The sequence below is a fragment of the Pleurodeles waltl genome, chromosome 4_2, assembly GCF_031143425.1.
Source record: "Pleurodeles waltl isolate 20211129_DDA chromosome 4_2, aPleWal1.hap1.20221129, whole genome shotgun sequence".
Taxonomy (NCBI): domain Eukaryota; kingdom Metazoa; phylum Chordata; class Amphibia; order Caudata; family Salamandridae; genus Pleurodeles; species Pleurodeles waltl.
Genome location: NC_090443.1, coordinates 449,241,053 through 449,268,248, shown reverse-complemented (window position 1 = coordinate 449,268,248; position 27,196 = coordinate 449,241,053). Strand labels below are relative to the sequence as shown.

The 27,196-nt window shown below is 45.3% G+C and overlaps 1 protein-coding gene across 1 annotated transcript; it reads left to right on the top strand.

Annotated features, from left to right (window-relative positions):
• The first annotated feature begins 540 nt into the window (after nucleotides 1–540).
• FBXL12 (F-box and leucine rich repeat protein 12) lies at nucleotides 541–26,236 on the top strand. Its single transcript, XM_069231775.1, has 3 exons — nucleotides 541–874; nucleotides 16,234–16,306; nucleotides 25,142–26,236. Exons 1-3 carry the CDS (start codon nucleotides 783–785, stop codon nucleotides 25,937–25,939), a joined length of 963 nt encoding a protein of 320 aa, XP_069087876.1. The 5' UTR covers nucleotides 541–782; the 3' UTR covers nucleotides 25,940–26,236.
• Nucleotides 26,237–27,196: the final 960 nt, after the last annotated feature.

The window sequence follows — 27,196 nt, the reverse complement described above, 5'->3', positions numbered from 1 at the left end:
ATATGTTATTAAATGTTATATATATGTTTACTGTGTTATATATTATATGTGTTATTATATATATCTCTCATAAATATTTATCATTATATATTATTAATGTAATCAACCAACAGAAAAGTTATCGTGTTGTGAATAAATGTAAATGATACTTCACGCCCAAGGATTCATGAAAAATAACATTTCCCTTTCACTGCTGCAAATCTTGCCTAACTATAACGCCCCTATGATATGTTATTAGTCAAACACAGATTGATGGGCAGTTGAGTTGAAAGGACAGTTTATTATTGGCATGTACAATATTGCAGTATACAAATACATTTATTAAACATAGTGCTTGAAATAGTATTGCTGTGCCTCTTCACGCATTGCATAATATCGCGTTCGGGGAAGCACAGAGAGACGCACAGGCTCAAACATGCAGGCAGCTGCGGTATTTCTCAGCTTCCCTCTGACGTGAGGGAGGCGCAGACAGAACACCGGAAACCAGTAAAAAGAACGCTATAGGCTATCCGCACTTCCGCACCTTAGTCACGTGGATTCAACCAACCGCCACATACGGGCATTGGCGGCTCGCCCTGAGTTCACTTGTGACGCTTGACAACGTACTAAACGTTCCATGAAGGAAACACTATCTTGACGCAGTCTGCCTTAATATTCAAATATGAACTCTGCTTCACCCTCCTAAATCTTCCCATAGAAGCAAGCCAAGATGGCGGACGCGTTGTATCACTGGAAGGACTTGCTGGCAGGTATCTAGCATCTCCGTTCCTGAACAGGGAACCATGGCAGCTACGGTGATCGGCTGCCTCCCGGACAGCATCCTAGTGGAGGTGTTTAGGTTCTTGTCGGTCCCAGATTTGATCCGCAGCAGCAGGTGTGGCTAAACTTCTTATGGGGTTATCGGGCAGGACTTGGGTGCTCAAAAGATGATGGGAGCTACGACCAGAACTACTTGTAGTTTTGTGTGGGAGTAACATGAAATATGGTGGGGCCGAATATTTCATAAGTGTACTATATATGCGTAGAAGTGACAATTTTTTTTTTTTAAAAAGGGCACAGCTTCCGAATCATAACTTTTGAGAACAATGATATAACACGTTTAAATAAATTCAGAAGGAGACCAATAAAAAAATGCCAGGTTTGCTTTAAAGAACAAAGATTTTTCAATTCCAGTTCTCGAGGTGAAAATTGTTATTTACTGCTGTCATTGGCAGTTAAGCAGTGTTCCTTTATGGGCAAACCTTTGGTCTGCCTCAATCTTTAAAAAAAAAATAATAATAATACAATCGTTACCTTTTTGTACCAGGCTTGATAACGTGTTTTTTGTCCAACAAATATTATCAATTTAGGGAACGTGTAAGGTGGCAAATGCTTCTAAACATTGAAGCAGCGCACAGGCTGGACTTTCTATGTGGGTAGAAAGGTGTTACCCTTAAGTTCCCAGTAGTTTTAGAATATAAAGGTTTGAAGTGTGAAATGTAGAATGCTCACAAAGGAGACGCTTCTGCTGGCTAACCTTGACTCTCTTACCAGGGAGTTCTGAGTGACGTAAGATAACTAGCTAAGTATTGTAACACAGAACCCTGAAGTGAAAAACATCTCCTTTATTTTGTTTTTTAGTACCAACAATAATCACAAAAGTAATTAACCCTAATGAGTTACAACAGCTTAAGAAGAGAAAAACAATAATCAAATGTTAAAGTAGCATTAATACATTTTGAAATCTTTGTGCCATACATATATTTTCTTTTTTATTTTCTACTCCTTGGGTATTCATGTTTGATTTTGTCTGATCTTGTGCAAACTGAGTGAGGGATTGAGTTGTGTGTCTCATTTCTGAATTTGGAGATTTTTTCTATTCCCCAGGTCTGGCCATTCTCTAAGGTGACAACATTTTTCCCCACTCTTGACACCCTCAATGGTTTGGAGAAATGTCTATTGCCTTTTATCCTATTTTCAGGAATGTTGACGTTCACCCAGTCTCCCTTCTTAAAATTTGAGAAAGTTGTGCAGTTATGTTTGTGATATTGTTGTTTTATATTTGTTCTGATGTTTTGGGATCTTTTGCAGTATCTGTTCCCAGGAGACTGCTGTTTTGTTCTTTGTTTTTAAGCCAAGAAGCAGATAGTTTCGTTTTAGGTGAAACAAAAGGTGATACCCCTGTAATGGAGTTAGGGGTGGTCCGATATGTCCATATGGTTTCTTGAAGAGCTCTGGCAATAGGAATATGAGTTATTTCTGCCCTTTGCATGTACTCTTTGATTAGGCAGTTCATGTGTTCCACCAATCCATTAGCCCTAGGACAGTAAAGGGCAGTTTTCATGTGTTTTATGGATAGTTTTTCTAAGAACGCCTGCATTTGGCGTGACATGAACTGTACCCCATTGTCTGTTGTTAGTATGTCTGGGATTCCCTCCTCAAAGAACATATCTTCCAAAAATGTAATGAGTGTACTTGTTGTTATATAATGAACACACTTAGTTATAACCCATCTTGTGTGGTAATCTATTAGTACTAGTATGAATCGTTTGTAGTTTAGTGGTCCCATTATATCAAGAGCTATTTGTGACCATGGTTTATTTGGAATTTGGACTGGTGAGAGTGGGGTTTTCTGGTACTTGGGATTCTGTCACTGTTAGCACAGTCTCTACGGGTTTTAAACAAATTTTTCAACCATGGTGTCCATGTGAGGCCACCAGTAGTCTTTTCTTATTCTTTTTTTAGGCCGAGCATCCGAGACCTCTTGTATATACTTCTATGTGGGGTCTCTGCTTTTTCACTGGTTTGTTTCAATGTCCTTAAAAAATACTTGCTTGCTAGTGGTCAATCCTTGCTCCTTGTCCCACCTTTTCCACAGTTGTACACTCCCCTGGAGCATGGCCCTAGTACTTGCACCCTTCCACTTATGCCTATGTAGCATGTGCTTAGAGATTACTTTTTTCTCAGGCTAATAGCATCTGACCAGAGCGCTGGATGTTTCAGTGGCTCCAGTCTGTTTCTGTTAACAGGGCTCTAGTTTATTACTTATTTTTATCTGCAGGCATGTGTGACTTTGTTTATTCCATTCATTACTTTCCCTCGCGCATTTTCTGTTCTTGCATTGCAAATGCGTGTTCCTTTTGTCTGTGACTGCGAGCTCACGGCGGCGCTTTGTCATCTGTTTTACTTTTTATTTTCAGTTTGTGTGCAAAAAAAACGCTAATAGCTCTAACTCGAGCGAAGACGAGAGCCATTGCAGTTGAAATGCGTGTTTAATTTGTTTTCTGCTCTGGCAGCTGTGGCTGCTTGTTTCTTCCTCTCCTTGCACAGCTGCTCCTCCTATTTTTCGAAGTCCAGCTCGATTGGAATCTTGTGCCTTTCATCAGCACGGCACCCACAGCTGGTCATGGGCACTGCAAGGACTCCCAGGAGCGCACGCGCCCCTGCTGTGCATGCAGACTGATTTAATGCTGTTTTTCTTGTGCTCAGGAAGTGCCGGGACTTGGGTTTCAACTTTTGTTTTCGAACAGGAATTTTTCTTATCTCGGGCCTCCGAGGTACAAAACCCTTTCCTTGTTGCTTCGCTCTGGTTAATCCCATTTCAACCGAAAATCTAAAATTTGATGTGCAGAACTAATTTGCTGTTATAACAGTCACAAAAAGCTGATTTAAGGACTGAAAAACTTCTGCACAGATCCACTGTGTTTCCCTTAGAAAAGCAACCCGCTACATCAACTGCAGAGCTCTTAATTGCCACACACAAGCGGCCGCCCCTTTCAGTTAATTTTCCCTCCCATGCGCAACCTAACAATATCATGCCCAAAATTAGAACATTTATTTTGCAGCATTTTATAACTTAACTTGTTCTTTGAGAACCCCTTTAAACGCCCTTCACCCTTTATTTGTGCTATAAGTAAGAGGCGCTACCATGACGCTAGACCTTGGGGAACTAGAGAACTGGCTTGACCGTGCCAGGATTGGAACACACGACATGCAGACAAAAGCAGAATGTCTCTTGCACGCGTTTAACCAACTCCATTGTCGCCTGCCACGAGGGCACCAGTAAATATTTTGAACTTTGCCTAGACTGAGTAACATTGAGTTTTCTCCATGTAAAATACGTGGCCGCAGCCAAATTATTTTTTCTGATGGATACAACTACCTGTGGATTCCTCACCTAATGAATACTCCCATGGCGCCAGCATTCGACGGAAATCTTCTTACTAGTCTCTGCACGTCGACGAGGACGTCACTCTAGCCCACGCGACGCCGTCTGACGTCATACAGGCAATAAGAGGTCCTCGACGACGTGCCGACGTCAGTTCCCTTTTTTCCGTGCGTTCGAAACGGTTATCTTCGAGGGAGCAACTGTTACTTTTGTGGTTACAGTGTATTTTTGCTGCGTAGTCTTTCGCTGTGGTAATAATGTCGCAGAGAAAGTCTGGATTCAAGCCTTGTCGTGAGTGTGGAGGCAAGATGTCAGTGACGGATCCTCATTCCGACTGCCTTTGGTGTTTGAGCTCCGACCACGACGTCTCGACTTGTGATTCATGCCAGCACATGAATCCAAAGGCCCTCAAGGAACGTGAGGCGAAGCTGTTTATGGCGAAATCGAAGGAGAAGCATCACAAGAAGTCTTCTTCGCCAAGACATCGGCGTCCTCGAAACTCCCGGCGCCGTAGAGAATCTCGGCGTCATTCAAAGGAGACTCGTTCCAGGTCTTCGGATCGGCGCCGAAGGACATGGGAGATCAGTCCCACGGTTACGCCGCATCCTTCGACGCCGTTGCCCTCTCCGGCGTCTCCGACTTCACCTGGACAGGCGTCTGTGATTGAGGTATTGGAGCCTCAGGTGTTATCTCCGGCGTCGCAGACGTCGAGGCCGGCGACGGGGTCGCCTCTGAGACAGGCACCCCAGTATCCGGCTTTTCCCACCCCTGGAGCCGATAGTTCTGCTTTCTTGAATGCGATGTATGCCATCTTCCAACAGATGGCTCCAGGGGGTGCTCCGGCTGGGCCTTTGGCCTTTTCATTGGGTGATCCTGCGCCTCTTCGGCCGGCACCCTTTATGCCCTTTCTCCCTTTTGGGAACGTGGGCTCGGCGCCGGTGGCCGCTCCGGTGGCTTCAGAGGGATTGGCCCCGGGGATTTCCATCCCATCGACGTCTGGATTTCGGCCTGTGACTCCGGTGGGTCCATCTGCTTCGACTGCTCTTTCGTCGGCGCCGAAGTTACCTGTGGCGCCGGACGCGGCGTCAGTGGCTTCTGAAGATCGGCGCCGATCTTCGACTTCGGCGGAGGCATTGTCGACTCCGCGTATTGAACAACGGCTTCATTCGAGGAGACGTGCTCTCCATGTATTAGAGGAGCAGGAGTACCAACGAGCCCTGGAGGAAGGAGAGCTAGAGGACTCGGGTGATGGGCTGCGTGGTCTGGAGTCGGCCAGTGGGCTGGACACTTCCCCTGAGTGGGATCTTTCGTCCCCGGGAGAATATACTGAGGAGGCTGCTTCCTTTCACGCAGTGGTACGGAAGGCAGCTAGTTTTTTGGACCTGCCTTTGCCGGTGGTGGAGGCTAAACAAAACCTTCTAACAGAGGTGCTACATCCGGCCTCAGCTGCGGCGGAGCCTCTTTTGCCATTTAATGACGCTCTGCTGGATCCGGTGTTAGAGGTGTGGAAGAGGCCGGCATCTTCCCCAGCAGTTCACAGAGCCGTGGCCAGGAGGTATCGGGCGGCTCCAACTGACCCTGGTTTTCTGTCTAGGCACCCTACGCCGGAGAGCTTGGTGGTGCAGGCCTCCTGTTCATCCAAGTCAGCGCCTGGTTCTTTCCCGACGGTGCCTGGGGACAGAGATTCAAAGAAACTGGAGGCGCAGTCCAAGAAGATTTTTTCGTCCTGCAGTCTGGCGTTGAAGGCCACCAACGCAACCTGTATCCTGGGGAGGTATATTCATGCTCTGATGGATGACATTTCCTCATCCTTTACAGAGCTTCCCCAGGGTCTTTTGGATGTTGTTTCAAATGCCCAGGCTGCTGCGACCCAGATTATCCAGACTGGACTGGATACGACCGACTCGGTAGCCAGAGCAATGGGCACAACTGTGGTGGCAAGGAGGCAGGCCTGGCTCCGTAACTCGGGCTTTTCTGCGGATGTACAGTCCACATTGTTGGATCTCCCGTTTGATGGGGACAAACTGTTTGGAGCCAAGGCTGATTCGGCCTTGGAACGTTTTAAGGAGAGCAGGGCCACGGCTAAGTCGTTAGGGCTCCAAGCTCCTTCTTCCACGGCCTCTTCCAGATTTTTCAGGAGGTTTCGTGGATTTGGGCGTGGCTCTTCCTCCTCTTCCTTTCGGGGAAGATATCAGCAACCTGCCTCTTCTCATCCCTCTAGATCTTTTAGAGGGAGAGGTAGGGTCTGCACCAGAGGAGCCTCTCAGCAGCACTCTGCCTCTTCCTCATCCTCTGGCGGGGTGCAGCAGGGGAAGCAGCCTTAGGCTTCCACCATTTCCCACTCACTCCTCTCCTGTAGGGGGAAGATTACAGCATTTTCTCACCAAATGGAAGACTGTTACAACGGACACTTGGGTTCTCAGTATTGTGGGAAAAGGCTACACCCTTCCCTTTCGGGAGTTCCCGCCCCGCCCTTCTTATTGTTCAGAAGAACACCTCCTGTTGCTAGAACAGGAGGTACAAGCCCTCCTTTCAAAGGGCGCGGTGGAGTTGGTCCCAGAGCAGGAAAGGGGTCGAGGATGTTACTCAAGGTATTTCCTGATTCTCAAGAAGGATGGTCGTTTGAGACCAATCCTGGACCTGAGGATCTTGAATTGGTTCCTCAAGCAGGAAAAGTTCAAGATGCTGACCCTAGCACAGGTGCTTTTGGCGTTGAACAAGGAAGACTGGATGGTGTCTGTCGACTTGCAGGATGCTTACTTTCATATCCCGATACTCAAGTCACACAGGAAGTATCTCCGGTTTGTGGTGGGATCGCAGCACTATCAGTTTGCGGTCCTTCCGTTTGCTCTTACTTCAGCACCTCGAGTCTTCACGAAGGTGATGTCGGTGGTTGCGGCAGAACTCCGAAGGAAGGGGATAGCAGTATTCCCTTACTTGGACGACTGGTTGATCAAAGCCAAGTCCCCGGAGCTTGTGTCGCATCATCTGCAGTCAACAACCCAGTTGTTGTTCGACCTGGGTTTTTCGGTGAACGAGCCCAAATCTCACCTAGAGCCCTCTCAGCGCCTCCTGTTCATAGGGGCAGTACTGGATACAACATTGGGTCGGGCCTTTCCTCCGCCTCAGCGGATTCAAGATATTCAGGATTTGGTTCCAATGTTTCGAAATGGAGCGGTAGTTCCAGTCCTCAAGGTCCTTCGTCTGCTCGGTCTGTTTGCCTCCTGCATTCTGTTGGTCACGCATGCTCGCTGGCACATGAGGGCTCTTCAGTGGTGCCTCCGAAGGCAGTGGTCTCAACACAAAGGGGATCTAGAGAGTACTGTCAAGATCTCCAGAGATGCTGCTGTGAATTTGAAGTGGTGGATTGCAAGCAACAATCTTTCACAAGGAAAGCCGTTCCAGCAGTCGCCACCAGTGGCCACAGTCATAACGGATGCTTCCACTCTAGGGTGGGGAGCTCATCTGGGGGATCTGGAGATCAAAGGCCTTTGGTCTCCAGAGGAACAGATGTTTCACATCAATCTGTTAGAGTTACGGGCTGTACGTCTGGCTCTCAAGGCCTTCCTCCCTTCCCTTCGTGGTCAGTCGGTACAGGTCCTAACGGACAATACTACCACGATGTGGTACATAAACAAGCAGGGAGGAGTGGGGTCGTACCTTCTCTGCAGAGAAGCTCTTCGACTATGGTCCTGGGCAAAGGACCATCAGATTTGCTTGATAGCAAACCATCTGGCCGGAGTCTTGAACGTGCGTGCGGACAGTCTCAGTCGCCAATTCTCGGCAGACCACGAGTGGCGTCTCCATCCAGATCAAGTCCGTTTAATCTTCCAGAGGTGGGGGTTTCCTCGGGTAGATCTGTTTGCCACTCGAGAGAACGCGCATTGTCCGTTATTCTGCAGCCTCCAGTATCCGATGCAGGGAGCGTTGGGGGACGCGTTTCAAATAACCTGGTGCGGCCAGTTGCTTTACGCGTTTCCTCCCATACCCTTGATTCCTCGAGTATTGAGGAAGATTCGCCAGGACCGGGCTCTAGTCATCCTAATAGCTCCGGATTGGCCAAGGAGGGTATGGTACTCCGACCATCTCCAACTCTCAATGTGCCCTCCGCTCCGTCTCCCTTTCAGGGCAGACCTCCTCTCGCAGTCGCAGGGGCAGGTTTTACACCCCAACCTCCAGAGTCTGCACCTACATGCCTGGAGATTGAACGGGGCAACCTGAGTTCCTTCTCTCTCCCGCCTGAGGTAGTGGATGTTATATTAGCGGCCAGGCGACACTCCACTAAATCTATCTACGCTAATAGATGGTCTAAATTTGTTGCGTGGTGTGGAGAGAGGCAGATTGATCCTTTGCATGCTCATCTATCGGACGTTTTGTCTTTTGCTCTGTCTCTAGCGCAGAAAGGTTGTGCAGTGGCTACCATTAAGGGTTATTTATCGGCCTTGTCAGCCTTCATATGTCTTCCAGACCAACCATCTTTATTTAAATCCCCTATTGTTATCAGATTCTTGAAAGGTCTTCTAAATAAATATCCTCCAAAGCCATTTGTTATGCCGCAATGGGATTTGTCCTTGGTCCTGACTTTCCTTATGGGGGGGTCCCCTTTTGAACCTATGCATTCTTGCCCCTTAAGGTATTTGGTTTTAAAAACAGTCTTCCTGATAGCTATAACATCAGCAAGGAGAGTGAGTGAGTTGCAGGCCTTATCAGTAAAGCCCCCTTATACAACTTTTTATGGGGATAAGGTGGTGTTGAGGACCAAGGCTGCTTTCCTCCCGAAGGTTGTTTCACCTTTCCATTTGGCTCAGGCAATTACTTTGTCCACGTTCTATCCTCCGCCTCATCCTTCCAAAGAGGAAGAAAGACTGCACCGTCTTGACCCAAAGAGGGCGTTGAGCTTCTTTATTGATAGAACAAAGGATTTCAGGCTGGAGGATCAGCTGTTTATTGGATACGTGGGCAAGAGGAGAGGAAATGCAGTCCACAAGAGAACACTATCCAGGTGGGTTGTTCTTTGCATTAAAATCTGTTACTCTTTGGCAAAGAAGGATCCTCCTGAGGGCATTAGAGCTCATTCCACCAGAGCTAAGTCGGCCACTTCGGCCTTGGCCAGAGGTGTTCCTGTGGTCGACATCTGCAAGGCCGCAACTTGGTCGTCCCTTCACACTTTTGCAAAACATTACTGTTTGGATTCTGAGGTTAGAAGGGACGGCCATTTTGCACGGTCAGTGCTGCAGGATTTCTTGGTTTGACCATTTAGGCACCCACCGCCGGGCGTGGTACTGCTTTGGGACTCTATTCATTAGGTGAGGAATCCACAGGTAGTTGTATCCATCAGAAGAACGAGTTACTTACCTTCGGTAACAACTTTTCTGGTGGATACATTAGCTACCTGTGGATTCCTCACGGTCCCACCCGCCTCCCCGTTGCCTTTCTGGTCTTACCAAGTAATCCTTGAGTACGCTCCTCTTGGTCTTCGAGGGTGCAATAGATGTTGTATATAATATATTTATATATGTGTATATATGTATATATCTTTGTGTATATACTTGATGTGTATATATATTTTAAAAAGAGAGAGTTTATATATATATATATATATATATATATATATATATATATATATATATAAAAGATTTACAGTTATTCATGCAATGTTGTGTATTTTTACAATGTTATGGGATGTTGCCTTGCTCTTTCATTGCATTGCCTGGTTGTTCTCATGCACGTAAAAAATGATTGGTACTGACGTCGGCACGTCGTCGAGGACCTCTTATTGCCTGTATGACGTCAGACGGCGTCGCGTGGGCTAGAGTGACGTCCTCGTCGACGTGCAGAGACTAGTAAGAAGATTTCCGTCGAATGCTGGCGGCATGGGAGTATTCATTAGGTGAGGAATCCACAGGTAGCTAATGTATCCACCAGAAAAGTCGTTACCGAAGGTAAGTAACTCGTTCGTCTCACACTTAGTTCGTTTATTTACATTTACAAATTACCCTTTTCCCGACATCGTAGTAAACAAACAACAAAAGAAGTGTAAAATAGTTATTTATAAGTTGCACTGGTGTCAGTGTTTCTTGAATGTTTTCCTGAAAAGTTCGAAGGTTAATTTGCTGTTTTGTTTTGTTATGCAAAACGTGCACAGTGGATTTGTTCCATTTCAAAAATACAAAAAATGCACATATTTCGTGTTACTATTTCAGCATATCTTGGAATAAAAGGGGTCGCCCCTTTTGTTTTTTTTCTGCTGGTTCAGAGATGCAGGGTAAGTGCCTCGCTGTCTTCCAGCAGTGTCTAGCACAGACATGGTCCCCATCTAAACTAAGACACAATTTAATACCTTATCATAATTATTAATTCACATCCTCATTAAAAAGTCTCCCAATATGAAATCTGGGTGCTACTTTTAACTTGGAAAAGGGAGGGGACATGATTTAATATACGTAAGCGTGCCTTGGGCTTAAAAATGTATTTGTTTTATCTTTTAAAGGACTATAATATTACATAAAAAGTTTGCCACCTTTCCACCCCTCCAGGATCTGCACAAACACAACAATGCACGGGCACGCACACACCTCACACGGGCACACACATACAAATAAAGACACAAAAGTACAAACACACACAACTTCGCTTCATATCCCAATTAAATCTAGCTGTTAAAAGTGACCATCCAGCCAGACATCAGACATTCTTCTAGAATGCCTACTGATGGTGATCATGAGAGGCGCACATTAAAAGGTGGTTCTCAGCCAACGTGGACTTTTGAAAATTATTTTTCTTTAAGTGGTGCGAGTAGATGTGCTTCTATTCACACACAACATTATTTTGGTAAACGCATGAGAGAAAATACAAAAACGTTTATTTTCTGAGACTTTCCGTACTTCAGAATATGCCATCGCCTTAGATTATTAATGGAACACACAATCTGTAAAAACAAAATTAACACCCCAAATTGACGCGGTAATTCCATAGCAAAGCAGCTTTTTTTTTAAACCAGCTCATCGCAATCATTTGTGTTTGAATTCGATACCTGTGGAACTGTTGTTTACAGATTCCGGCATGCAATACAAAAAAAACCCAGCCTAGATAACATACCCACTCTCTAGGGACCAGCTATTTTTAGCGATCTAGTTTGCTCTAGTTTGTGTAAGGCTGGAAGTGGTGGGGTAAATCTTTTCACTTGCCATGTAAAAAGCAATCTACACTTACTATCCACACAGCTACAGTGGAATAGAGAAACCAAAAATAGAATCTCTCCCAAAAGCGAGACCTATTGGCTATGCCAATGCTTGTTTTTGTTTTGTTAGGATGCGTCCCAAGTGTCCCTCATGGGCTAGCCTGGTTATCTTTTCCCCCATGGCTTCGAGAGCTATAATTTTATTTCCCCTACAAATACATTTTCCATTATCACTTAATTCCATCCTCACTTCCCAGTAATTACTTATGTGGTCGGGTAATTTGCTCTTATGTCTAGGCCAACCTTCATGTATGTAGGGATAGAGACTTTTTAGTTCATTATCATTTTCCATCCACTGCTCCCATTCTTCAGACCGTACTCTTGACAAAGTGATCTCTAATACCATGTCCTCTGGAATTTCTTCTAATCCTTGACTTTGTCCCTCCAGAGGATTCCGAGATAGATGATCTGCAACTTTGTTTTGTGATCCTGGTAAATATTGTACTTTAAATTGTACCCTTCTAGTCCCAGCATCCACGAGAAATTCTGGGTGTAGTTCTTTCAGATCCCTTTGTTGAGAAAGCATGTACTAAGGGTTCGTGGTCCAATCTTATTGTGAAATGGATCCCCCGTAAAAAAAACAATTGAAGTGTCTTACTGCCCAGTAGCAGGCTAATGCTTCTTTTTCCACCACCAAGTATCTGCATTCAGCCCCTTTAAGAGCTCTTGATGCAAATGCAGTTATATGTTCTGTCCCGTTCTCTCTTTGTGTGAGCAGGGCCCCTAGCCCTTTGTTACTGGCATCTGTGGTCAAATAGGTGGACTTGTTAGGATCAAACCTTCCCAGTGGTAGAGCATTAATTATGGCTATCTTTATATCATTACATGCTTTTTGACACATCTCATCCCACAGAAATGTTGTAGTTTTCTTGAGTTGGTTACGTAAGGGTTCCACAACACTGGCAAAACCTGCCACAAGGCAGAGTAGAATTCAGCAAGTCCGAAGAAGGACTTCAAATCATCTTTGTTGATGGGTACTGGTGCCTTTTTTACTGACTCCACTAGCTCAATCTTAGGTTTAATGCCTACTCGTGGTATTGTGTGGCCTAAATACTCTACAGAGGTTACCACCAATTCAGCATTTTTCTTTTTTAATGGTTAACCCTGATTCTTTTAATTTATTTAATACTGCCTTGAGAGTGGTGTTATGTTCCTCAATGTCCTTCCCAAAAATTAAGATATCGTCTTGGACACAGATGGATTTGGAAATGTCCTGTAGTAAGTGTTGCATTATTCTTTGGAATGCAGCTGTGACTGAAGCCAAACCAAATGGCGTTCTTTTGTTTTGGAATGCTCTTAATGGGGTTACAAATGAAGTTAAATGATTGGAGGGGATCTAATTCCACCTGGTGGTAGGCTGAAGAAAGATCCAGTACACTAAAATAAGAAGCTTTGTCTATTAGTGTGAGGATTTCATGTATCCGGGGTAATGGATGTCGATCCACCCATATGTTATTATTCAAGTCCCTGAGGTCAACACATAGCCTAATCTGGCCCTCGGTGGCCTTGTGGACAATAACAATAGGAGCCAACCACTCTGAGCATTCAGTTGGTTCAATTACATTAAGCTCAAGTAACCTGTCCAGCTCTTCCTTGAATGGGTTATGAAGAAGATGGGGAATCAGTTTCACATGACAGAAACTTCACAATTGTATACTCATCAGATACTTGGAACACAAACTTAACTTTCTCTAGAGTGTTGGATTCTACCATGTGCCTCTGTTTGTTATGCAAGTTCCTACACACCCTGGCAAAGTGTCCTTTCTTGCCACATTTTCTCCATATGGACGTTCTAGCTTTGAAGTGTATGTAGTTTGCAAGATGACCTATGTTACCACAATGAAAACACTTTGTTTTCTCATTCGTCGCTGGTTGTTTGTAAAAATCATCATTTTTGTTGGTAAATTGTTTATGAAGGTCATCAGCTTTACAAGAGGTTGGACTTCCCAGTTTCTTTACTACATTCACTTCAGTGGGAGATGATATTTGTTTGTCAGAAGTCACTCTTATCTCTTTCATACACTCTGCTGTATGTTCTGTCCCAACTGCCACATCAATAGATTGTTTCAAATCTAAGTTCTGTGTGAGTAGTTTCTCCTGTACCTTAGGATTATTGGTACATCTGACCAATTGATCACAAATTAAGGAATCTGTTAAAGAGTCAAACTCACAAGTGTTGGAAATCCTCTCATTGCAGCAATATAAGCTGTTACCTTTTCATTTTTTGCCCTGCACCCTCATGAAAAATGTGTGCCTTTTTAGGACCACATTTATTCCTTTTCCAAAATGATCTTGTAGTTTGTTGAAAGTAGCCTGATAAACATCCATTTGATCATCTTCTTCCTCTTCTCCATCCTCCTCCGTTTGCGTTATATTTTCCTAAATTTGCCTTCCCTCTATTCCCAAATTATGTAGTAGGATATGCTGTTTCCTCAATGGTGTGAATTTTTCTTCCCCACGGCAATTAAATAGGATTCAAACTGTTTAGTCTACTGTTTCCAAGGCAGAATTGGTTCTCCTTTTTTCAGAAAAGGTGGGGGACATACTTGCTGCTGCCATATTGAAAAGTACAAACTTAATTGACTATAGAGTGAATTAAGAGGGTAGGCACTTTGGTGAAATCACTTATGTAATGCTTCTGCTAAGTATCTGGTAGCTATAGAATTCTTTTTTTTTCCAATGCTTGTTTGTATGGAGAGCCTAATAGATGTATTTGACAGCCCTCTTTCAGTTTCCACAGAAGAAAGTTGTGGGACTAGCTGTTTTTTTCCTTTCACTTAAAAATAAGGCGTGTTCAGTAGAAAACCCGCCCTTGTGATGCACAATGGGCGTGAAAAAACATGGAGTCCCAGAGTCTTTCAAGGATACTATTCCAAGAAAACTATGGAGGTACTGCAGCTTCCAGTAAGTACAGTGTTGGGATTGATTTTTCTTAACATACAAACTTGTGCTGAAACAGGTAAATTCAAACTTCCCTTGCTGCCGTTATGGCCTTAGAACGTCGCATATCTGTGAAATTATTTGCCTCGGCGACGCTTGCCATGGGATTCCATTGAGAAAGAGAGCAGCGCGAAGAGGTGTCAAACATTTGACCATTCAGTGTACCTCTGTTTGGCAAGTTGCTGAATTACTGCACTTACAGCTACAGTACAAGTTGAAGGTGGGAAGGTGCTTGCACAGAAAGTTTCCTGGACACTCGGCTTTCAAGGCAGTACTGATAATAATTAAGTGCTCAGTTACATGGGGAAAACCACATGTTGTTCAAATTAAAAGCACATGCAGCTTTACAATAATGTTCCTTGTTAAGCTCTTTTATAATGTCACAGTAATTTATGCTTTATAATGACCCATTTAATTTAAGCACTTGCTTCTCTAAAGCTTGAATTTTTAGCAGCTCTCCGACAGTTAGAAGTTGTGTCTAAAAACAAATATTTATTTTCCTTCAGCAATTACTCGAGTGGTGACAGGAAATGTGCCACACGGAAAGAAATGCTGAGCAATAAACATGAAATGCTTTTAATTAACTCCAATCCCTGGTAATATGTGATAGCTGGCGTCGGTTACAAAATTGTGTACAGGCCACAGATTTCTTGAGAAACGCAGGGCAGCAAATACATTATTAGGAAGTTCGTATTTGGAGAGAAACTTGTATTTAAAAGTGTTCCTGGGGAAATGATGGCAAACAGTAGAAATTGTCTTACAGTTGCTTGAAGAGTTTGGAGTTGCTAAATAGTTTGGTGTACTGACTTTTTACTATTGAAAGATGGTTCTGCCTTCAAATTGAAAAGCCCTGAAGAGTCAAGTTGGTGTGATGCAGATAATCTTCCTGACGGTTTCTCCTTCAGTTGTAATGATGAATGTAGACTCCTGACTGAGTACAGCATGTAGGGGGTGATAGCGTCACTGTCCCCTCACAGCTTGTCGTCAGTGTTATAATAAGTCCAAAGCACTGTGTAGTTCTTCAGTATGTTTAATAATACACTGTCAGCTTTTCAGTCAAAGAACCTCTCACATTCAGATATAAACAGAATCTCTCTGTGTATTAAACGGACAGGAACATTCCATTAGAATGGAAAGGGGAGGGGGAAAGGAAAATGAAAGAGGGAAATTAGTAACTATACTATACACACTAGTTCAACCCTTAGATCACGTAAATACAACATGCACCCTCAGCACTTCCTGCGTATTTGTGTCTCACAGACACTATGGAGATGGGTTGGCTCCTCGCCTTGGCCCCAGGGTTGCCACGGCCCACATATGCCATTTGGAGGAAGGACACAGGCAGGAGTTCCTTTGTGAGGATTATGTGAGGCCTTACTGGCAGCTTGCTAAAATAGGATGAGGCCAGTGGTTTCCTCTTCATCTAGTAGATTCGGCCGTGCGGGAGGACGTGCATGCACGTTGAATAGCTTCCACTTGGAGGGAGCAACTCCTCACCAGGAATTGTGTTACGCAATTGGTGAGTTGCCACCAGCTCCTGAGAAGCAAAAACTTGAAACCAAAATCATGACCTCTGGAAAATTGCAACCAACTGCATAAAATATGTCAAATAAGCAAGTCTCTATCATAAACTTTAAATGTAATATCAGAAGCTTCTCCTACAAAATATATCATTTTTACAACATTTTAAATTACTACATTTTACTGTACCAAGGAATGGTAGAAGTATGACGTAAAGGATCTCAATATTCTTGTGAACTTAACCAAAATTTCTGTTCATATGTATTCACTGTGTACACCTTAAATGTTGTTTGAAAAAGTAAAACCTGACCAATTAGGAAACTAAAATGTACAATATACATAATAACAAGTGGTTAAACACCTATACTTCTTTCTGTTTTTTTAGAGTCTGCAAACACTGGAAGAGACTGGTTTTGGACAAAGCTTTGTGGAAAAATGTGGATTTAACACCTCACAGGGTAATTACATTAGTTTCCAAGTGACACAGATGTTAAAGTTTACAATGCATGCTGTTATGTGTTATGTCTGTGCATTACACTTCAAAATAAAACAGTTTCTGTTATGCAAAAGTACATTTTCATTCTAACTTTTTTTTTTTTTTTCTTTTTTTTTTACTGTTTTCAGTATTTAAGGTAGTTTTATGCATGTTGATTCACAAAGTCAAATTAAAAAGTCTGAAATCTATTCATCAAACAAATATGGTATTAGGTGGTATATGCCCCCATCTCTAAATGTTAATTGTATAGTATGCTCTTCCGTATGCAAAGCACAGGCAGCAGTAGTGCAAACTTCTGTCTTACACATTCCGAAAAGGCAAGGCACAGCCAGAGGCCGTGCACGCCCCTCTAACATACCAATAGCAAGTACATCATAGACAGCAGTAATGCTAGTGTTCCGTTCCATCAGACATCAAAAAGATACAGCACTGGTTTCAGCAGTAAGAGCTTCCCTCACATTCAGCAGGTATGGGAACAGGAGTGGCTTCTCTGCAACGGCAGAGGAGCGTCTCCCCCCTTCCCCCCCCGCCCCCCCCGGCTAAGACCCAGCAGAAGAAATATGAAAACAATCACTTACTATCGTTATATATTCCATCTGCTGGCTCAGCCAGCATGTGACGAGAGGGGTGGGGCTGGGCCAGGGGAAGGGAGAATGAGATATTGCACATGTGTGTTTGGCTGGCCGTCTCAGGCCGGCCAAACACACATTCACACTTCAGTTTCTCCAACCTGGCTGTGTTGAACAGCTGGACTGCAGAAACTGCACATACCCTGTCCAAGCCACTTAGACCAATCTTGACCCTGATTTCATGCTGGGTTTAGCATGAAAGCAGCACAAAGATTGCTTGGGGGCCTGTGCTGGTGTTAAAGTGGGTGCTGAGACACCAGAAGATGTGCGAGGAGACGGCGATAAAGATTGTTGTTTTTATTTCCAGTCGTCCCCCTTCCCTCCCAACCCCTTTCTTCCCCCTTTGACATTTGCGGCTGCCGCTGCTGTATGGGAAGCAGTATTCAAACCTCAAGTGCAGAGCTAATGCAGCAGCAGTCCTCAGCAGCCCAGGCTTCTTTCATACTCAAAACAGTTACAGCACATGCAGAAGCAGTACCAGCTTATCTTATAGACAACAGGAAGAGTTGGGCAGCAGCAGGTAAAATTAGGGATCTTGTCCTTTCTGCAATGTCCTCTGACCCTAAAAGTGTCTGCGGGCAGGTGAGAGAATAGGGTCCTTCAACTGAAGTTTTAGGTTGGCTACTGGAGAGCCCTCGGCGTACCAGCACAATTGTCTGCTCAATCTTAGGAGCCATTACCTGGCCCTCCATTACCTTAGCCAATCCTCACAAAATGCAATCTGACCTGTGTAGATTAGTCAGATCAAACCGATCCCAAGCTAGAGCCCAGCCAGCCAAAAGAGCCCTCCGCTACCCTCAAAGGCACTCCACCAGTCGCGAGAGGCTTTTCACCGACTCTGAGGATTTCACTTATCTGCAGTTTCTAACATCCCTTCAAGCTAAATCTGCACTTTGAGCTTTGCCCGTGGGACAGTGACATTCCCCTTTGTAGTCCTAGTAATATTGCTATTAAACTGCAGAAATGTAGTAACGTGTTCTATGTAAAAATGTTTTTTTTTTTAAATAAAGAGACAACACACATGCTTGTTCTCGTTTTTTATATGCAGCTTGTTACTTGTCTTGTAGTTTAGCAGTAATATTGTCTCTGCTTTTCTATGTTAAAATCTTTTGTACGCCTGTTCTGTGGGTTTATTTAATTATTACAGAGATCATTGAGTAACTTGCGACTCGCAAGTTCTTATCCTGGGAAATAGTTCACTGAGTTACCAGTCTGCTGCAAAATATGCCTGTGACTGGCTTGGGATAATATTGAATTGATAATTTACAACAATAAACGGACACTTTGAAGGAGGAATAGGAGTGATAGCACACGCGTATTTCTGATGGATACAACTACCTGTGGATTCCTCACCTCATGAATACTCCCATGGCGCCAGCATTCTACGGAAATCTTCTTACTAGTCTCTGCACGTCGACGAGGACGTCACTGTCTCGCACGCGACGCCGTCTGACGTCATACAGGCAATAAGAGGTCCTCGACGACGTGCGGACGTCAGTTCCCTTTTTTCCGTGCATTCGAAACGGTTATCTTCGAGGGAGCAACTGTTACTCTTGCGGTTACAGTGTATATCTTGCTGCGTACTCTTTCTCTGTGGAAATAATGTCGCAGAGAAAGTCTGGATTTAAGCCTTGTCGTGAGTGTGGAGGCAAGATGTCGGTGACGGATCCTCATTCCGATTGCCTTTGGTGTTTGAGCTCCGACCACGACGTCTCGACTTGTGATTCGTGTCAGCACATGAATCCGAAGGCCATTAAAGAACGCGAGGCGAAGCTGTTTATGGCCAAGTCAAAGGAGAAGCATCACAAGAAAAAGTCTTCTCCAAGACATCGGCATCATCGAGACTCCCGGCGCCGTAGAGAATCTCGGCGTCATTCAAGGGAGGCTCGTTCCAGGTCTCCGGATCGGCGCCGGAGGACATGGGAGGTCAGCCCCACGGTGACGCCGCATCCTTCGACGCCGTTGCTCTCTCCGACGTCTCCAACTTCGCCTGGACAGGCGTCGGTGATTGAGGTATTGGAGCCTCAGGTGTTTTCTCCGGCGCAGACGCCGAGGCCGGCGTCGGGGTCGCCTCCGAGTCAGGCACCCCAGTATCCGGCTTTTCCCACCCCTGGAGCCGATAGTTCTGCATTCTTGAATGCGATGTATGCCATCTTCCAACAGATGGCTCCAGGGGGTGCTCCGGCTGGGCCTTTGGCCTTTTCTTTGGGTGATCCTGCGCCTCTTCGGCCGGCACCCTTTATGCCCTTTCTCCCGTTTGGGAACGTGGGCTCGGCGCCAGTGTCAGCGCCGGTGGCCGCTCCGATGGCTTCGGAGGGATTGGCCCCAGGGATTTCCATCCCGTCGACGTCGAGATTTCGGCCTGTGACTCCGGTGGGTCCATCCGTTTCATCTGCTCTTCAGTCGGCGCCGAAGTTACCTGTGGCGCCGGATGCGGCGTCGGTGGCTTCGGAAGATCGGCGCCGATCTCCGACTTCGGCGGAGGTGTTGTCGACTCCGCGGATTGAGCAACGACTGCATTCAAGGAGGCGTGCTCTCCGGGTACTAGAGGAGCAGGAGTACCAACGAGCCCTAGAGGAAGGAGAGCTAGAGGACTCGGGTGATGGGCTGCGTGGACTGGAGTCGGCCAGTGGGCTGGACACTTCCCCTGAGTGGGACCTTTCGTCCCCGGGGGAATATACAGAGGAAGCTGCTTCCTTTCATACAGTGGTACGGAAGGCAGCTAGTTTTTTGGACCTGCCTTTGCCGGTGGTGGAGGCGAAACAAAACCTTTTGACAGAGGTGTTGCATCCGGCCTCAGCCGCGGCGGAGCCTCTATTACCTTTTAATGACGCTCTGCTGGATCCGGTTTTAGAGGTGTGGAAGAAGCCGGCATCTTCCCCAGCAGTTCACAGAGCCGTGGCCAGGAGGTATCGGACGGCTCCAACTGATCCTGGTTTCCTATCTAGGCACCCTACGCCGGAGAGCTTGGTTGTGCAGGCCTCCTGTTCGTCCAAATCAGCGCCTGGTTCTTTCCCGACGGTGCCTGGGGACAGAGACTCAAAAAAGCTAGAGGCGCAGTCGAAGAAGATTTTTTCGTCCTGCAGTCTGGCGTTAAAAGCCACTAATGCGACCTGTATCCTGGGGAGGTATATTCATGCTCCTGATGGATGACATCTCCTCTTCGTTTACAGAGCTTCCCCAGGGTCTTTTGGATCTTGTCTCTGATGCCCAGGCTGCTGCGACCCAAATTATCCAGACGGGACTGGATACCACCGACTCGGTAGCCAGAGCAATGGGCACAACTGTGGTGGAAAGGAGACAGGCCTGGCTACGTAACTCGGGCTTTTCGGCAGATGTACAGTCCACATTGTTGGATCTCCCGTTTGATGGGGACAAACTGTTTGGGGCTAAGGCTGATTCGGCCTTGGAACGTTTTAAGGAGAGCAGGGCCACGGCTAAGTCGTTGGGACTCCAAGCTCCTTCTTCCACGGCCTCTTCCAGATTCTTCAGGAGGTTTCGTGGATTTGGGCGTGGCTCTTCCTCCTCTTCCTTTCGGGGAAGATATCAGCAACCTGCCTCTTCCCACCCCTATAGATCTTTTAGGGGGAGGGGTAGGGTCCGCACCAGGGGAGCCTCTCAGCAGCACTCTGCCTCTTCCTCATCCTCTGGCGGGGTGCAGCAGGGGAAGCAGCCTTAGGCTTCCACCATTTCCCACTCACTCCTCTCCTGTAGGGGGAAGATTACAGCATTTTCTCACCAAATGGGAGACTGTTACGTCGGACACTTGGGTTCTCAGTGTTGTGGGAAAAGGCTACACCCTTCCCTTTCGGGAGTTTCCGCCCCTCATCCCGCCCCGCCCTTCGTATTGTTCACAAGAACACCTCCTGTTGCTAGAACAGGAGGTGGAAGTCCTCCTTTTAAAGGGCGCGGTGGAGTTGGTCCCGGAGCAGGAAAGGGGTCAAGGAGTTTACTCAAGGTATTTCCTGATTCCCAAGAAGGATGGTCGTTTGAGACCAATTCTGGACCTGAGGATCTTGAATTGGTTCCTCAAGCAGGAAAAGTTCAAGATGCTGACCCTAGCACAGGTGCTTTTGGCGTTGAACATGGAAGACTGGATGGTGTCTGTCGACTTGCAGGATGCTTACTTTCATATCCCGATACTCAAGTCACACAGGAAGTATCTCCGGTTTGTGGTGGGATCGCAACACTACCAGTTTGCGGTCCTTCCGTTTGGTCTTACTTCAGCACCTCGAGTCTTCACGAAGGTGATGTCGGTGGTTGCGGCAGAGCTCAGAAGGAAGGGGATAGCAGTATTCCCTTACTTGGACGATTGGTTGATCAAAGCCAAGTCCCCGGAGCTTGTGTTGCGTCATCTGCAGTCAACAACCCAGTTGTTGTTCGACCTGGGCTTTTCGGTGAACGAGCCCAAATCTCACCTGGAGCCCTCTCAGCGCCTCCTGTTCATAGGGGCAGTACTGGATACGACATTGGGTCGGGCCTTTCCTCCGCCTCAGCGGATTCAAGATATTCAGGATTTGGTTCCAATGTTTCGAAACGGAGCGGTAGTTCCAGTCCTCAAGGTCCTTCGTCTGCTCGGTCTTTTTGCCTCCTGCATTCTGTTGGTCACGCATGCTCGCTGGCACATGAGGGCTCTTCAGTGGTGCCTCCGAAGGCAGTGGTCTCAACACAGAGGGGATCTAGAGGGTACTGTCAAGATCTCCAGAGATGCTGCTGTGGATTTGAAGTGGTGGATTGCAAGCAACAATCTTTCACAAGGAAAACCGTTCCAGCAGTCGCCACCAGTGGCCACAGTCATAACGGATGCTTCCACTCTAGGGTGGGGAGCTCATCTGGGGGATCTGGAGATCAAAGGTCTTTGGTCTCCAGAGGAACAGATTTTTCACATCAATCTGTTAGAGTTACGGGCTGTACGTCTGGCTCTCAAGGCCTTCCTCCCTTCCCTTCGTGGTCAGTCGGTACAGGTCCTAACGGACAATACTACCACGATGTGGTACATAAACAAGCAGGGAGGAGTGGGGTCGTACCTTCTCTGCAGAGAAGCTCTTCGACTATGGTCCTGGGCAAAGGACCATCGGATTTGCTTGATAGCAAACCATCTGGCCGGAGTCTTGAACGTGCGTGCGGACAGTCTCAGTCGCCACTTCTCGGCAGATCACGAGTGGCGTCTCCATCCAGATCAAGTCCGTTTAATCTTCCAGAAGTGGGGGTTTCCTCGGGTAGATCTGTTCGCCACTCGAGAGAACGCGCATTGTCCGTTGTTCTGCAGCCTTCAGTATCCGATGCAGGAAGCATTGGGGGACGCGTTTCAAATGACCTGGTGCGGCCAGTTGCTTTACGCGTTTCCTCCCATACCCTTGATTCCTCGAGTATTGAGGAAGATTCGCCAAGACCGGGCTCTAGTAATCGTAATAGCTCCGGATTGGCCAAGGAGGGTGTGGTACTCCGACCTTCTCCAACTCTCAACGTGCCCGCCGCTCCGTCTCCCTTTCAGGGCAGACCTCCTCTCGCAGTCGCAGGGGCAGGTTCTACACCCCAACCTCCAGAGTCTGCACCTACATGCCTGGAGATTGAACGGGGCAACCTGAGTTCCTTCTCTCTCCCGCCTGAGGTAGTGGATGTTATATTAGCGGCCAGGCGACACTCCACTAAATCTATCTACGCTAATAGGTGGTCTAAATTTGTTGCGTGGTGTGGAGAGAGGCAGATTGATCCTTTACAAGCTCATCTATCGGACGTTTTGTCTTTTGCTCTATCTCTGGCGCAGAAAGGTTGTGCAGTGGCTACCATTAAAGGTTATTTATCGGCCTTGTCAGCCTTCATATGTCTTCCAGACCAACCATCTTTATTTAAATCCCCTATTGTTATCAGATTCTTCTAAATCAATATCCTCCAAAGCCATTCGTTATGCCGCAATGGGATTTGTCCTTAGTCCTGACTTTCCTTATGGGGTCCCCTTTTGAACCTATGCATTCTTGCCCCTTAAGGTATTTGTTTTTAAAAACAGTCTTCCTGATAGCTATAACATCAGCAAGGAGAGTGAGTGAGTTGCAGGCCTTATCAGTAAAACCCCCTTATACAACTTTTTATGGGGATAAGGTGGTGTTGAGGACCAAGGCTGCTTTCCTCCCGAAGGTTGTTTCACCCTTCCATTTGGCTCAGGCAATTACTTTGTCCACGTTCTATCCTCCGCCTCATCCTTCCAAAGAGGAAGAAAGACTGCACCGTCTGGATCCAAAGAGAGCGTTGAGCTTCTTTATCAATAGAACAAAGGATTTCAGGCTGGAGGATCAGTTGTTTATTGGATACGTGGGCAAGAGGAGAGGAAAGGCAGTCCACAAGAGAACACTATCCAGGTGGGTTGTTCTTTGCATTAAAATATGTTACTCTTTGGCAAAGAAGGATCCTCCTGAGGGCATTAGAACTCATTCCACCAGAGCTAAGTCGGCCACTTCGGCCTTAGCCAGAGGTGTTCCTGTGGTCGACATCTGCAAGGCCGCAACTTGGTCGTCCCTTCACACTTTTGCAAAACATTACTGTTTAGATTCTGAGGTTAGAAGGGACGGCCATTTTGCACGGTCAGTGCTGCAGGATTTCTTGGTTTGACCATTTAGGCACCCACCGCCGGGCGTGGTACTGCTTTGGGATTCTATTCATGAGGTGAGGAATCCACGGGTAGTTGTATCCATCAGAAGAACGAGTTACTTACCTTCGGTAACGACTTTTCTGGTGGATACATTAGCTACCTGTGGATTCCTCACGGTCCCACCCGCCTCCCCGTTGCCTTTATGGTCTTGCCAAGTAATCCTTGAGTGCGCTCCTCTTGATCTTTGAGGGTGCAATAGATGTATATATATAATATTTTTATATATATATATGGGTATATGTGTATATATCTTTATGTATATACTTGGTGTGTGTATATATTTTTAAAAGAAAGAGTTTTATATATATATATATATATATATATATATATATATATGTACATAAAAAAGATTTACAGTTATTCATACAATGTGGTGTATTTTTACAATATAATGGATGTTGCTTTGTTCTTTCATTGCATTGCCTGGTTGTTCTCATGCACGTAAAAAATGATTGGTACTGACGTCCGCACGTCGTCGAGGACCTCTTATTGCCTGTATGACGTCAGACGGCGTCGCGTGCGAGACAGTGACGTCCTCGTCGACGTGCAGAGACTAGTAAGAAGATTTCCGTAGAATGCTGGCGCCATGGGAGTATTCATGAGGTGAGGAATCCACAGGTAGCTAATGTATCCACCAGAAAAGTCGTTACCGAAGGTAAGTAACTCGTTCATTTCTTACTGTAAGACTATCTAAACGCTCAATCTTATCATGCTTATTCTTTCAACCATTACTAGGTGCCTTTACAGGAGAAATAGACAAATAATTAATGCATGACCTTCAGGATGTGATTTTGTAAAGTCTCCAATAAAAAAATGTTTTTTACATTCCATTTACAGTTCTGAGGAAAACTTTAAGATGGATTGCAGAATAAAGAAAATTACTGACATCCCTAACTCTGTCTTAACCGAATAGTTTACCAAAATATAGCTCAAACAAAAATACCTAACCATTCGATTGACCGAACTCTGACCTTAAACACAACTCTCGGCACACACTTTTCTATGAACTTGAAAGTAACCCTTACCATATTAATAAACCTAAGCCAAACCTCAAAACTTGACATATCTCTAATCGATCATCAGTACTCTGAAGTACCGAAAAGGAGACACCCAGCGCTTTACAGGTTTTTAAATATACATCTCCCACTGTAACCCTTCAGTGCTGTAATCATTAACATGTAAAAACGTATAACCTTTGATAATAATCAAAATATAAATTCTCCTTTCTAGGTTTTCTTCATTTGTGTCCATAATGGTTTCTTCGTTATCCTATAATATGTCTGTGCTGTCCTCAAAAATGTGGCCATGCGCTTAAAATCTGTTGAACTCTAAAACCATGACCCGTGTTACTTCATTGAGTCAAGTCTCATAGCACAATTGTTACATATTACATAGAACTGATGCAAAATGTAAATGTATATTGATTTCCAGTGTCACAGGCTTATTTCACCGTTCTCTTGTAATTTTCTATTGGTTAAAGGTTTAATTTTTTGTCTCTCTAAATCTCATCCGCTGTATGCAGATAAACTCCAAGATATTGTGGCATCTCGTCCGTCGTTACTTGGGAGGCAGTTTGAAAACATTGAAGGTGAAAGGGCTTCTGCATTCGGCCAAGAAAGTGGAATTCCTGTCTCAGGCACTGCTGCAGGAGCTTGAGAAACGCAGCCCTAACCTCTTAAAACTGTGTCTTTCCGAAACTGACCTCCGCCGATTGAAGTTTGATTCCTTGCCATCTTCCGTGAAGTCACTGGAGCTGAGCCACTGTGAGATTCCTTCACTCTGGTTCCAGGGATCTGGCCTGAAAGATGGTGCCAAACGCCAGGTAAAGGTAGAGCACCTTGTGCTAAGCCACGTTCCGGCCTTTTCCAACCTCCACTTGAAAACACTTTGCTGTAACCTTAATCTCAAGTCGTTGTCCCTCACAGGTACATACCGAGTGACAGATTCAGGTTTTGAAAAAGCTGCAATGCATCTTAAGAATTTACAATATTTGAGACTTCAAGGATGCAACATCACAGACGGAACACTCCACGTCATTGGGCGACATTTAAAAGCTCTGCGGAAATTAGAGCTTGTTAATTTCCGTTCCCTCACAGATTTTGGTCTCTCGTGCCTGACATCGTTGAAAGATCTGCATGGCCTTGGCTTAGAATGGTGCATGGGACTATCCTCAGACGCTGTTATTTCTGTCTGCTCGACACTGCACAATTTACAGTCTCTCAACCTAAATGGAATTGTCTTTGAAGATCAAGGAATACATAGAATCCTACAGAGCCTCCCAAATTGTGCAGTGACCAACAAAATGCTAGACCTAGACTAAATTCAGCTCAACTGGTGAAAGAAAACAAATTCAGTCCAAAAGGCCCGACGATGACTAAGTTACTTTTTTGCATACTTGGAATGCAGGTTCTGAGAAGAACAGGACAGGAATCATTTGTACCAGTCTAACTAAAAGGAAATCCAAAGAATATACCAGAAGCGTCATAGTTTCTATGACAGTTTTTAAGCTTGTGTAAGTGTTAACAAGTCGGGTATGCAGTGCATTATCTGCCTTTCTTGCTTACACAGTCTGTTTTTTTTTTATACATTTAACAGTAAAGTATTTCTTCTGTGCTGACTTAAACTGTTTTCAGTCTTGCTTCTGGGGTGTGTTTTGTTAGACGTCTTTGTTTTGTAGTTCAGCAAACTTGGGCATCGTTTATAATCAGTCGGTCTTGAATGAGAGATGTGCTGAAAACCTGTGGGCAAACTGAAAATCTGCAATTTTGGTTTGGTCCAAAGTCCTGGTTATCCTACCTCATTTAGAGGTGGGGAGAGGGGTGGGATCACTTAGTTTCTGCCAGTGGGAGCTCGTCTAGCTCCACTATTGGAACAGTGCGTTTGTCCACAAATTTATTGTTGATGATCAGAACATGAATATACAGAAAAGGATTAGATTATTCCACTTTCCCAAATCACCCAAGGTTGAACGTTTAGCATCCAAAGACTAAACTCTTCTGCATTTCTATGAAGAAACGGCTGAGGAAAATAAGCAAAATTCATTATGCATTACAACTGAATCGGTTGGTACCTAAAACCCATCTCATCCATGAAACAGACAGAGCCGTTCCGCCATATTATAGTCCTTCTGCTGCAAGCTTTCCTGGTTATTAAATGCCCTGATCCCTAGTTATAGACCTGAGCGATAGATAGGTGGGGTCCTATAACAATGAAAAGGGCCTTTAACAACCAGTATATCCAGGAGTCAGAAGAGCTATAAAGTTATTAAAACATTTCAACCACTAGGAGTAGTATGTGCTCAATTAAAAGGGAGAAAGAAAGATAAACGTAGCAGAAGGTGTACCTTTTAACCACACTGAGATGTTGATGGTATGCACATGTAGGTGTGTTTCTTTAGAAGAGATCTGGCAGTAGGGAGCAACACAACCGTACCTCCTGATTCCTAGCACCTTGCATCTGTTCCCTAACTCCAAACCATATCATTCTCGACATGCTCCTATAGTAATCGTCCACTTCAAACATTCTTCTTTTACCATTTCATGCATTTCTCCTCGGACACACAGCAAACAGCACAATT